Source organism: Carassius gibelio, chromosome B6, assembly GCF_023724105.1.
Source record: "Carassius gibelio isolate Cgi1373 ecotype wild population from Czech Republic chromosome B6, carGib1.2-hapl.c, whole genome shotgun sequence".
In the NCBI taxonomy this organism is placed as follows: Eukaryota; Metazoa; Chordata; class Actinopteri; order Cypriniformes; family Cyprinidae; genus Carassius; species Carassius gibelio.
The window spans coordinates 883,398-897,152 of record NC_068401.1 but is presented as its reverse complement, the minus strand read 5'-3'; the positions used below and the strand labels follow the sequence as shown (position 1 = coordinate 897,152).

General features: G+C 36.1%; 1 protein-coding gene across 1 annotated transcript in view; it reads left to right on the top strand.

Moving 5' to 3' along the window:
• LOC127959188 (serine hydroxymethyltransferase, mitochondrial) overlaps window positions 1-13,136 on the top strand; it is a 23,737-nt gene extending 10,601 nt beyond the window's left edge. The window contains exons 4-12 of the mRNA XM_052558209.1: window positions 669-869; window positions 1,194-1,275; window positions 1,619-1,741; window positions 4,276-4,415; window positions 4,757-4,919; window positions 6,534-6,633; window positions 10,020-10,175; window positions 10,272-10,379; window positions 11,142-13,136. Coding sequence (XP_052414169.1) covers window positions 669-869; window positions 1,194-1,275; window positions 1,619-1,741; window positions 4,276-4,415; window positions 4,757-4,919; window positions 6,534-6,633; window positions 10,020-10,175; window positions 10,272-10,379; window positions 11,142-11,269 — 1,201 coding nt within the window. The 3' untranslated portion in view covers window positions 11,270-13,136. The remainder of the gene's footprint in view (window positions 1-668; window positions 870-1,193; window positions 1,276-1,618; window positions 1,742-4,275; window positions 4,416-4,756; window positions 4,920-6,533; window positions 6,634-10,019; window positions 10,176-10,271; window positions 10,380-11,141) is intronic.
• Window positions 13,137-13,755: the final 619 nt, after the last annotated feature.

The window sequence follows — 13,755 nt, the reverse complement described above, 5'->3', positions numbered from 1 at the left end:
TCAGCTTTTGCTGGAATTGTGAAGTGATCTCTATATGAAACCATCATGAATCCTGATTAAGGATTGGAGATTAATATTTAGATTTGCAGGAACCAAAACAAATGTTTTACACATTTTTTTAAAGGATTTTAACGAGGAAAATAATTTATTTTGTATTATTTATTCATTCATTAATTCATTTATTATTTCGTTATTTTTTATTTTTGTTTAGTTTTATTTGTACTTTTTATAATTTTTATGTATTTACATTTTTATGTATTTTATCTATGCATTTATTTGTTCAATCATTCAATTTTGTTTTTAATTTATCTCTTTCTGTTATTTTTATCATTTTATGTACTTTTACTTTTTTATTTATAATTTGTTTTGTATATTTTGTTTATTTTATTTCTATTTAATTTGTATTATTTTTATTTCTTGTTATTTTGTAACTTTATTTACTTATTGTATTTATTTATAATTCAGTTGTTTTTTTATTTTTTCTCTATGGTCTGTATTTTTATATGTATTGTTATTTGTATCACTTTATTTACTTAAAATTAGTTTTTTATACTTTTATTAACGATTTATATTTAATTTGTCTATTTTATGTATTATTTGTATTTATTTTGATGTGTTATTTTGTGTGTACGTGTGCGCTTGATGTGTGTGTGTGTGTGTGTGTGCAGGTATTACGGCGGGGCGGAGGTGGTGGATCAGATCGAGCTCTTGTGTCAGAAGAGGGCTCTGGAGGCGTTTGACCTCGACCCGTCTCTGTGGGGTGTCAATGTTCAGCCCTACTCCGGATCTCCAGCGAACTTCGCCGCTTACACAGCCGTCCTGAACCCTCACGAGCGCATCATGGGCCTGGACCTGCCCGACGGAGGACAGTGAGTGACCCTCTCTCTCTCTCTCTCTCTCTCTCTCTCTCCCTCTCTCTCTCTCTCTCCCCCCGCTCTCTCTCTTTCTCTCTCTCTCTCTCCCTCTCTCTCTCTCCCTCTCTCTCTCTCTCTCTCTCTCTCTCTCTCTCTCTCTCTCTCTCTCTCTCTCTCTCTCTCTCTCTCTCTCTCTCTCTCTCTCTCTCTCTCTCTCTCTCTCTCTCTCTCTCTCTCTCTCTCTCTCTCTCTCTCTCTCTCTCTCTCTCTCTCTCTCTCTCTCTCTCTCTCTCTCTCGCCCGCTCGTCAGTTGTGTAATGAGTCCTGTGTCTCCATCAGTCTCACTCACGGATACATGTCTGATGTCAAGCGGATCTCAGCCACCTCCATCTACTTCGAGTCGATGCCCTACAAACTCAACGTAAGTTCATGACCCTGCTCTGAACCATAGTGACACTGAATATTAAAATCCTAGTAAAGAGTCAACATGTGTGTGTGTGTGTGTGTGATGGATGAGTGGTCACTCGCCTCTCTATGGGAGAGATAATAGGAAATCGACAGGCGGCCCTCAGACACACACACACAGACACTCACACACTCGCTTTTTATTATGTATTTATTTATTTGTTCGTGTGTTTGTTGGAAAGAACTGTTGATGATAAATCTGAATGTCAAAGATGTGTTTCTGACAGCAGAAATATTCTGTAGTAAAGATGTTAAATGCTAACTGTCTCTCTCTCTCTCTCACACACACACACACACAGCCTGAGTCTGGTCTGATAGACTATGATCAGATGGAGTTGACAGCGAGACTCTTCAGACCCAGACTCATCATCGCCGGCACCAGCGCTTACGCTCGCCTCATCGACTACAGCCGCATCAAGAAGGTCTGAAATTAAAGAAATATAGTCCATCCAAACATGTTTCTGGAGTGTGTGTCTTCATCAGGTTTGGAGAAATGCAGCACTGCATCAGTGTCTCATCAAAGGATGCTCTGCAGTGAATGGGTGCCGTCAGAATGAGAGTCTGATAAAAACATCCCAATAATCCACAGCACTCCAGTCCATCAGTGAACATCTGGAGAAGACAAAACCTGAAACACATCCAGCATTAAGATGATTTTAACTCTAATAATCCAGAATAACACTTCCTCCAGAGCATCCAATGATGAAATGCTACATTTCTCCAAACCTGATGAAGACACAAACTCTTCCTGATCTCTGATGATCTGAAAGTGAATACATTTTACAACTAACTTTTTATTTTTGGGTAAAATTTTGTTTCATGGTGAATAAAGATCATATTTAAAAGACTTTCTTTCCAGTCCAACAAGTGCACTTATTGGATTTAATCTAAGTTAAATTAGATTTTAGTGTGGTGTTTGTTTTTTGGTTTTAAAGTTAAGTACTGAAGTGTTTTTACTTTGATAAAGCATTTGCATTTAAAACTATGCAAATTGAAAACAGTGCAAAAGTACATTAAGATAAAAACACTGAATGTTATTCTCTCTCTGAGTTTATTTTTGCTGTCTCCACTGCTCTCTTTATTCACACACACTCGTCTGTCTCTGACACGTTTGTGTTTAACTGCTCAAGCCTGACGCCTCGGAGACGACAAACACTCTTTCTGCTCACAGTACAGTACACACACACACACACACACACACACACACACACACACACACACACACACTGCGCTGTTGCTGTCAGCTTTTAATCACATCTTCATTCATACACACACAAACATCAGTAAGAATGATGATTATTCTCATTAACATTCATCATTAATGAAATGATGTTTCAACAAGCTTGATGGACAGTCAAATACCCATAATCCCTCTCAGCTCTCACTCAGTTCGTGACAACTCTCCGAACCCTAGCGAGTGCCCTACATAGACCGCATGAGAAGGCTCAAACATCATGCCTCCTGAAATTAAATTAAATGCATGCATTATTCACGTTGTCATGATGTCTATGTAGGGCACTCGCTAGTGTGCGAGCAGAGCTGGCGTCTGTGTCTCTGAGAGATGCTTTCCTCAGATCTTGTGCGGCTTTTCTGCTGCAGGCTGAGATTGTGTGTGTTTCATGTTTGTTGATCGAATTTACTGTGGCCTGATTTTACTGCAAGATAAACACAAGGTCAGCAGCACACACACACTCTCAAACACAAGCACACACACACACACACACTCTCAAACACAAGCACACACACACACACACACACACACACTCAAACACACACACTCTCAAACACACACACTCTCAAACACAAGCACACACACACATACTCTCAAACACACACTCTCAAACACACACACACACTCTAACACACTCACACACGCACTCTCTCTCTCATACACACACACACTCTCAAACACACACACACACACTTTCTAACACACTCTCTAACACACACTCTAGCACACACACTCTCAAACACACACACTCACACACGCACTCTCTCTCTCATACACACACACACGCATACACACAATCTCTAACACACACACACGCACTCTCTCTCTCTCTCTCTCTCTATCTCACACTCACACACTCACTCTCAAACACACACACACACACACACACACACACTCTCTAACACACACACACACACACGCACTCTCTCACACACACACACTCTTACGCACACACACAAACACACTCTCCCAAACACACACACACACACTCACACACGCACTCTCAAACACACACACACACACACTCTCGCTCACACACACACACACATATATACAATTACACACACACACATGCACTCTCTCTCTCACACTCACACACTCTCTCTCTCACACACACACATATACACACACACACACACAATTACACACTCACTCTCTCACACACACACACTCTCTCTCTCACACACTCACACACACACACACACACATATATATATACACACACACACACACACACAATTACACACACACACATGCACTCTCTCTCAAACACACTCACTCTCTCACACACTCTCTCTCACACACACACTCACACACTCTCTCTCTCTCACACACACACTCACACATTCTCTCTCTCACACACACACACATATATACACACACACGCACACATGCACTCTCTCTCAAACACACACACTCACACACGCACTCTCTCTCTCTCTCTCGCACACACACACACATTCCACGACAGATTAAGTGTATCCGTGTACATTATCAGTGTGTGATCAGCTGGAGATTATCTTTCTCCGAGAGCGTCGCGTCACGCTCAGAAGTGTTAGTGAAGCGCTGCAGTCTCTGGGGCTCGTTCCCCGGAGAAGCGCTCGGATCTCATCAGGTCAGTCTCCGATGGGCCGATAACGGAGCGCTTTGATTGTGAGGTTTGCTGCGAGCGCTTTCATAATCCTCTCTGAGCTCTGTCTTACTCTGCTCTCTGTCTCCGGGCAGCTGTGCACCGAGCTGAACGCATACATGCTGGCGGACATGGCTCACATCAGCGGACTGGTGGCAGGCAAAGCCATCCCCTCGCCGTTCACACACGCAGACCTCGTCACCACAACCACACACAAATCACTGCGAGGATCCAGGTACAGCTCCAGCAGTGACTGAGATCACTCTCTCAAAGCCTGTGTGTGGTGCACAAACCATTCATTCTGGGAAAGAAGTTAATACCTTTAGTCATTAAATATGCATTAATCGATTAAAGTGACAGTAAAGAAAGCAAATAAATGCTGTTCTTCTGAACTTTCTGTTCATCTGTGAATCCTGAAAAATAAAGTGTATCACAGTTTCAACATAAAAATTAAATTCAGCACAACTGTTTTCAACATTGATTATAATCAGAAATGTTTCTTGAGCAGTAAATCATCATCATCATCTCCATCAGTGACTGTTTCTCCTCCTCCTCTGCTCTGGCTCCTCCCTTCAGGGCGGGGCTTATCTTCTACCGGAAGGGCGTGCGCTCGCTGGATAAGAAGGGCAAAGAGGTCATGTATGACCTGGAGGAGAAGGTCAACTTCTCTGTGTTCCCTTCACTTCAAGGCGGCCCTCACAATCACGCCATCGCCGGCGTCGCTGTGGCTCTCAAACAGGTACAGCTTTGCTTTCACTTCCAGATCATTCCAGGTCATCTCTCTGCTAGTCCTTAACCCATATACTGATATCATGGAGAGAAGAGTGGCAATGATAAGCTGATAAATATGATATCGCACTAGTTCATCTAGTACACATGCATAGTGCATAGTGCATGCTTAAATTAAACTTATATTTATTTTACATATTTACAAAATTATGCAATATGATCATGAATAAATATGGGGGAAAACACTTAAAAAAATTTGTTATAGTATTTTTCACAAATAAAGAAATTGTTAAAAATATAACAAGGAATTAAATGGTGTAACCAACAGTACTCAATGACTTGGTAAGTTTGTGTGCGCTAGGAATAATATTTTTATGAACAAGGATAATTTAGTGCTAATTTTAGATAAAGCACACTGAATATGAAATCAAGGATTTGAAGACTTGTTTAAATTAAATGAGATGAGTATTTTAGTGTTAGCCTTTCTGTTACATATTGGCTAAACAGGAAAAAAAATTATTGGCCATTGCAGATAATAAAAAAATGCCAAATATCGGCCAATATATATGTATATCAATATTTACTTGAATATTTAAAATGTATTATATTACCCAATATTCACTTCAAACATCGTGAAAACATGTAACTATTGCTGAAAGTAAATATATATTATTTTATAATTACTAAATTATATACTTGAAAATTAATTAGCATCACAAAAATTAACTTGTTAAAAAAATAATTTATAAAATAAGATTTATTTTAAAAGACTACTTAATTTTTTTATGCTATTATAGTATTTTTTCCAAATAATAAAAAAAATGCTAAATTTCAACCGATATATCGTTCATGTCAGTATATCGGTCGACCACTTTCTTTCTGCATTGATTTACTCTGTTTATGGTTCATACATTGAATTAATGACCAATATAAAGCCAATGTATATCATATCAATATAATTAATTTAAAGATTTAAAAAAACACATGTATAACAGTTGCTGAAATTAAATATATACTTAATTGATTTGTTTGTTAAATAATACAATTTGAAAATGGATATGAAAAAAATTTAACTTGATAAAAAAAATATTAAACATTGATTTTTTTTTTTATGCTGTAATAGTATTTGCTGCAATACAATTTTTTTTTTTCCAAATATCAGCCAATATATCGGCCATGCAAAATATATCAGTTGACCATACATTCTACTTTCTATGAGCCGATAGATAGATAGATAGATAGATAGATAGATAGATAGATAGATAGATAGATAGATAGATAGATACTAAATTATGTAATTTGAAAATGAACAAATATGATAAAATGTTACTTGATACTTTTGTAAAATAAAGAAATTGATTTAACAACCAACTGCTACTTTTTTTGTTGCTTAGAATTAAAAAAATATTCAAAATGCCAAATGTCAGCCGATATATCTGTCGATCACAACCTCCTACTTGTTTATTGGCGTTTCATATGTTGAATTAATATCCAAATGCAGCATCATCTGCGTCGTGGAGCATCTTCTATTCTCTCTCATCTTCTCCTGAACAATAACTGGTGCACTTGGGAGCTCATTTATGATTTTTGATAATTGATAGCTCTTCATTCGGTCTCTCTTCAGGCCACAACGCCCATGTTTCGTGAATACATCGCTCAGGTTCTGAAGAACTCGAAGGCCATGGCTGAGGCACTGCTGAATAAGGGCTACACGCTGGTCTCTGGTGGGTTTTTCACTCGCGTCTTGTCTGTTTCTGTGCTGTAGGTTTTCTCTTCAGGTGAGTAGAACGTGTTTGTCTGGGACTGAGACGATGTCACTGGATTCTCCTGGAAGATAAAGTTAGTTTTCCTGCGTTTCATCAGGGTGTGCTGCGGTCGTGAGGCTCAAACCTATACACTGCAAAAAAGGCTTAACGCAAATTAGTACTTTTGTCTTATTTCTAGTCAAAATAACTGTTATAACTGTTCTTAACTTAAGATGCATTTACTTGGTAAGCAAACTGATAATAGATATGCATTTTGCTTAAATTTAGATTTTTTTATGTTATTGCTGAAGTAAAACTGATCAAGTTCTTCACACTCACAAATAAATTGTTTAAATAGAAGAAACTGAGTCACTCCATTCTTCCACCTAAAGCAAAGAGTTAATTTATAAGTGTCATCAGCATATAAATGTACGTGAGAATCACCTGCAACAAGGGCAATGTCATTAACATAAATACTAAAAAGTATAGGTCTCAGTACGTTTCCTTGTGGGACCCCTTTAGAACATTTTTAGGGATCAGGTCTATTAACAGTCAAATAGTGTTTGATTTTGCATGTCTAACGAACAACACAAAAGGTCTTAATGAACTAATTAACTAAAGCAGGTGATTATAGTGTATATACAGTATTAATAAATAGTCTTATCAATGATTCAGTGTTTGTGGTGTGTATTGAAGCGGTAGATAAGATCTTCATAATGCACTGACCCTTGAAAGTCCTTCAGACGCATGAAGATCTACTAATGCTTGAAATCTGCTGCTTCTTTAAATATCATCCCATCATATAATCAAGCAGACGGCCTCATGGACCTTAAAAACATGAACAGAAGGAAATACAACCCAGATCACATTAAAAACACGTCATATGAGCAGTGTTTTTAGAAACATTAATAGGATGTTTTTCAGGGTTTCTTTGGGTCTTAATTCAACTTTTTTGAGCAAATTAAAGCATAAAAAGGTCTTAATTTGGAGCAGAAAATCTGAAATTAATAGTAAAGATGTTTAATGTTTATATATATATATATATATATATATATATATATATATATATATATATATATATATTGCTGAAGTAAAACGGAACAAGTTCTTCACTCTCACATAAAGTTGTTTAAATAGAGAACCTGATTTACACTGACTTACTCCATTCTTCCACCAAAGCAAAGAGTTCATTTATTCCATCTTTTCCTCAGTTTAATAATAGTTTGTGATGTTTATTATCCACTCTCAGTTATTTAAGGAGCAGAGCGAGTGTTTCTTCTTCTGCTAATTTACTCATTATAGTTATACAGAAAGGCTCTCTCATGTCTCATCAGCCGGTTTCAGGTGAATCCAAATCACTTTTATTGAAGCAAACGGCAGCAGAACGAATGTTTGTCCAACGCCGTACTCTTCGTCTGAAGTCTTGATGATTTTATCGCACTGAAACACTTTTAATGATGTTTTTGTGTGCTGGATATTATTATTATCGTCAGTGAGCGTGTGTGTATCAGCTGCGGTTTCTCCTGAGTAACATATGCAGAACTAATTGAACGTCTGCACGCCGGACACACTTCACATCGACGCACATGTTGTTATTCTTCCGTTCTGTTCTTATCACGTCTAAAGCAGCTGCAGATCAGTTTATGACTCAGTCTCACCTGTGAGAAACAATGATTATGACACAGACGACTGCTGTTAAACACTTTAGACCGCAAAACTCACTCTGTACATTTCTGGGGTTCTCAGAAGTAGAACCATTTCTTATTTTCAATGACGACCTGGCCAAGTTGCAGCATAAAAAACAGATACAAAACATTATACAATTATAAGTAACACACTTATAAACAGTGACGAATAAGAACAAGCAAATAACTAAAAGCAAGTACAATGATATTGTAGCTGTTTTGTAGAACGTGTAAAAGAAGATTTGTTCCGATAAAGCAAACCAATGCGAGTTTTAACCTTTGTGAGCAGTGCATTTATATGAGTTTCAAATGACAAATGTTTGCTATCGAGCCAAATACCAAGATATTTGTAGCATTCAACATAATTGATCTCAGAGCCATCCAATCAGAAACTATTAGGTGGACACTCAACATGTGGTAGATTTCTTTGAAAAAAAACATACATTTAGTTTTATTTGTATTTAAAGCTAAATGAAGACTAGAGAAAGCATGTTAGACGAGAGAGAGTAAAACGGGCCGTAGTAGTCAGGGAAGAACTAAATGTATGTATAAATGTCATCAGCATTTAAATGTACGCGAGAATCACCTGCGACAAGGGCAATGTCATTAACATAATACTAAAAAGTATTGGTCCTAGTACGTTTCCTTGTGGGACCCCTTTAGAAAATGTTCAGGTAACAGGACTGTTAACAGTCAAATGGTGTTTGATTTTGCTTGTCTAATGGACTGAGTATATTAATTTCCTATAGCCCTATATGATTGTCAGTCAGGTGTATTATTAGAGTTCTTTGCTCTATGCCGTAGAGTGTGTTTTGGTGAATAAGATCAGACAACTCTGAACTGAACCAAGGGTTAAGACGATTTTTTTTTTTACTCAAAATGTTGGTTCAAAACATTTCTCCAACTTCAGGAATAAGTCCAATTCTGTCCTTATCAGCCAGGACATACAAGAAAACCGGTTCTTGTATTGTTTTAAAAGTATTAACTCAATGTTTGGCAACAGATTTTGACGTTATTACAGATCACTGTAAATTATTAACAATAGACAACAGTTTCTAAGTAAAAAAGTTTAACCTCATGCAGATGTACTAAAACTGAAACTAAAATAAATAAAACGTATATAGACATATTTAAAAACAACTACAACTAATATAAATGTCTAAATGTTAACTAAAATTAACATGAAAGCAAATATAAAAATAATATCCGATTCAAAATATTATGAAAAACTATAATAGTTATCTCAAGGATTTTGAAAATATCACTGACACAAATTCTATTGAAAAAATGTGTAAAAAATTTTTTTATGAAAATATGAAACATTTTGCTAGATTTACATTGTTAATAACTGTGGAAACGTGTCATTACAGTCTGTGATGAGGATTCATTTATGTTCCTGCTCTTAATTTGAGTTTTCATCAACTTTATTCTGAAGAAATTATGTAGGAAAAAAAATTGATATAAAAATAATTTTCCTCACAATTTGGAAACAAAAAAAAGTCAGAATTTAGATTCTGTATAATATGGCAGTAGAATGGTTGTTCATGTTGATATAATGCATAATAGCCTCATAATCAAAAACAGTAATATCTGGGAACTGGACATTGGTTGAAGTGACCGTTGATCTTCATCCAGTCGGACTCGTTTGAGTGAAGATCAGTGTTGTGTGTGTTTGTTCAGGAGGAACCGATAATCATTTGGTTCTGGTGGATCTGAGGCCTCAGGGGATGGACGGAGCGCGGGCCGAGCGTGTTCTGGAGCTGCTGTCCATCACAGCCAACAAGAACACGTGCCCTGGAGACAAGAGCGCACTGACCCCCGGCGGCCTGAGACTCGGTGGGGAGCACACACACACACGCACACACATGCACGCATGCACACTCACTCACTCACACACACACTCACTCAAACTGTGCTCCGCTGGTTTCCCAGGATCCCCTGCTCTCACGTCTCGTCAGTTCAAGGAGGCTGACTTCCAGCAGGTGGTGGATTTCTTCGATCAGGGCATCAAGATCGCTCTGGACGTCAAGAAGAAGACCAGTGAGTACACACTCCGAGATCTGCTGTTACTCTGTGTTTATTATATGTCTTGTTTTATATCAACAATATAGATCATATTACATATCTACAATATTGTTGTTATTGCAAATCATGTGTTGTCATTTGAACACTGACAGCTTCACAGTAACAAAATTAAAATTCTGAAGTTATTTTCCACATTAATACAATTATAGGTGTACAGTAATAATAGTTTGTTTTATAATTATTTAAAATATTTCAGATAAAATATTGTTAATATCTGTTATTAAAAACAAACGCGAAATACTTATTTCAAATAAATGCTGTTCTTTTGAACTTTCTATTTATCTATGAATCCTGACAAAAATGTTGAATTGTTTTCAAACATTTCTGAAGATCATGTGACAGCTTTGATCACAGAAATCAGTTACATTGTAACAGTTATTCCCAGCTATTTTAAATCTAGCACTGTAAAACGATTAATCGCGATTAATCTTATCCAAAACAAAAGTTTTTGCTTACATAATATATATATGTATATACACAGTCAAATATTTTCATATACATAATAAATATACACCGCACACACACATATTATGTAAGCAAAATCTGTTATTTTGGATGCGATTAATCGCGATTAATCGTTTGACAGTGCTATTTCACTCATAACAATATTTCACAATTTTGACTGTATTTTTTATTAAATAAATGCAGAACATTAGCATTATTGCCACTTTAATGTGATTCTGTCTCCTCATGCAGTTTCTCTCTGTTTCTCTTCAGAAAAGCTGTCAGATTTCAAGAGTTTCCTGCTGGAGGACTCGGAGACGGCGTCTCGTATCGCTGATCTGCGTCGCCGCGTTGAAGCTTTCGCTCGTCCCTTCCCCATGCCTGGATTCACCGACCATTAAAGCAGAAGATCAAACATTAAACCTTTTCTTTTTAAGTTTAGCTTTATGATCAATCACTACTTTATTAATCATTTACTGGAACTAAAAGTCTTAAAACGACCACCTGTCAAAAGTTTGGGGATAAGAACGATTTTTAATGTTTTACAGAAGTCTCATATTTATTTGATGAAAAATCCAGTGAAAAATGAATATTGTGAAATATTATTACAATGTTTCTATTTTAATATACATTCAAATCTGATTTATTTCTGTGATGCTCCGCTGTATTTTCAGCATCATTCCTCCAGTCTTCAGTGTCACATGATCTTCAGAAATTATTTTATTATAATGATTTATTATCAGTGCTGGAAACTAATTTTTTTTTTTGGAACCTGATACTTTTTTTTTGTGATTCTTTGATGAATAAAAAGTTAAAAAGAAAAGCATTTATTTAAAATAGAAATTTTTTGTAACAATATACTCTACAGTTTTTGAAAGAAATTACAATTTTTATTCTGCAAGAATGTGTTAAATTGATAAAAGGGATAGCAAAGATATATAGATTTATATTTTGATGTAAACCTGTTCTTTTTAATTTTTAATTCATCAAAGAATGCTAAAAAACATATTAGAATTATTTCTTAAAGATCATGTGACACTTTATACTGGGGTTATGTCTGATGGAAATTCAGCTTTGCATCACAGAAATAAATTATATTTTAAAAGATATGAAAATAGAAACCATTATTTTATGTTGAAATAACATTTTGCAAGGTTATTGTTTTTTTCTGTATTTTTAATCAAATAAATGCAGCCTTGATGAGCAAAAGAGACTTTACAAGTCTCACTGAACCCAAACTTTCGAGCAGCAGTGTAGATACTGACACAAACAAGAAAGAACCAAACCGTTTGTGACTCACATCTTTATCTTTTATTTGGAGTGACGAACAAACGTTTCTAAAAGAGTAATGATGCAAAGTGTTTACAGACTACGATTCAGGTTTTCTACTTGAGTTCTTCTCCGCCTTTGTTAATCGAAGCTGTTTTGTAGGTGTACAGTAGTGTGTGTGGAAACTGTAACTGTTGTTGGAGTTTGTCGTTCCTCATCTTGAGTGATTTCTGATATCGATAAACACTTTGAGCCTCTTCTTCACGTTGCACACGTCTGCAATCTTCCATCTCCATTTGCTGCATGCTGCCTGACAAAACACCTTTTTATCACAAAATGATTGTTTTTAAATGGACAGAGCTACACAAATGATTTTCTAAAAACGTCTAATCCCAATAAAATGGTGCTGTAGGAAAATGCATCTCTTTGGGCTGCTCTTTTTCTGTAAGTGTGTGCGCTGTGGGTGGAGATGATCGATCGCAGCAGTCGTTCTGGCCCGTCGTCTTCAGAGGAATAATGTGTTTTGAGTCAGAGGATTATTCAGGAACGTGCATTTAAAAATACATCTCTGAGACTGAAAGAGCCGCTGCTAATCAATGGATTAAAGTGAGCGTTAAAACACAGCGTGTGTGGAGAGTCTGTCCGAAACAAAGCCCAAAATCACAAGAAACACTTATTAATGAAACCTATTTTTATTAACTACATTTACTGATGTTTTAACAGTTAAGCTGGATTATTGAAGTAGGTTTTTCAAGAAAATACTATATTAGGTTTTTTCTAAAATTTCATGTTTAATTCAATGTGTCACTTGCTGTTATTTTGTATTTAATTGTGAAATTTACTAGCTATTTATTAGGGGAAATTAGTTCTACACCATTTTTTTTTTCAGTCCACGAAAAAATATTGTGTAAACAATTTTTTCTCTTTAAAAATTGCTAGTAAATGTCAAATAATTGCATGATATCGTGAAGTTAAAAAATAAAATGGATTTTTAAAATAAATACATGCAATATTATTTATTTAGAATTCAATTGAGTAATTTATTTTTTAATTTTATTTTGTGCCAAGACCATATTTTAATGGTTGTTTTTTTTTTTTTTTTTTTTTTTTAATAATAATAATATTGATTTCGCACACAATCTCTTAGTATACCCTTTTTAACCCCTGATTAATTTCTGCGATATGAATAAAAAATAATTTATGTAGAATATTTATACATCATTGCAAAAAATCCTTAAAAAAGTAATTTTGATTTATTTTAGAATATAATGTCTTTTTCTTTTTTTTGGTGGGATGTGAGTTTTTCAGTGAGATGTCAGTGTTTTCTCTCTTTCAGTGTGTGTCACAGAGTAAATCCCAGCGGATGCTGAAGCAGCTCGTGATGAGTGAATCCTGGTGTGTTTGTGTCGAAGGTTCAGGAGTCGCTCGCATCGCTTGTCCGTGTCTGGTTGTTTGTGTCAGGAATGAGCTGACATGATTGGGAATCTCTCTCCTCCTCCTGCAGGCACAGACAGCCGTTAATTTGACAATAAATCAGCGGTGTTCAGCGAGGGACGGATTAACGACAATTAATTGCACTCGTTTATTTGGAGTGGCATGTCTGCGTTTGAACGCGTGT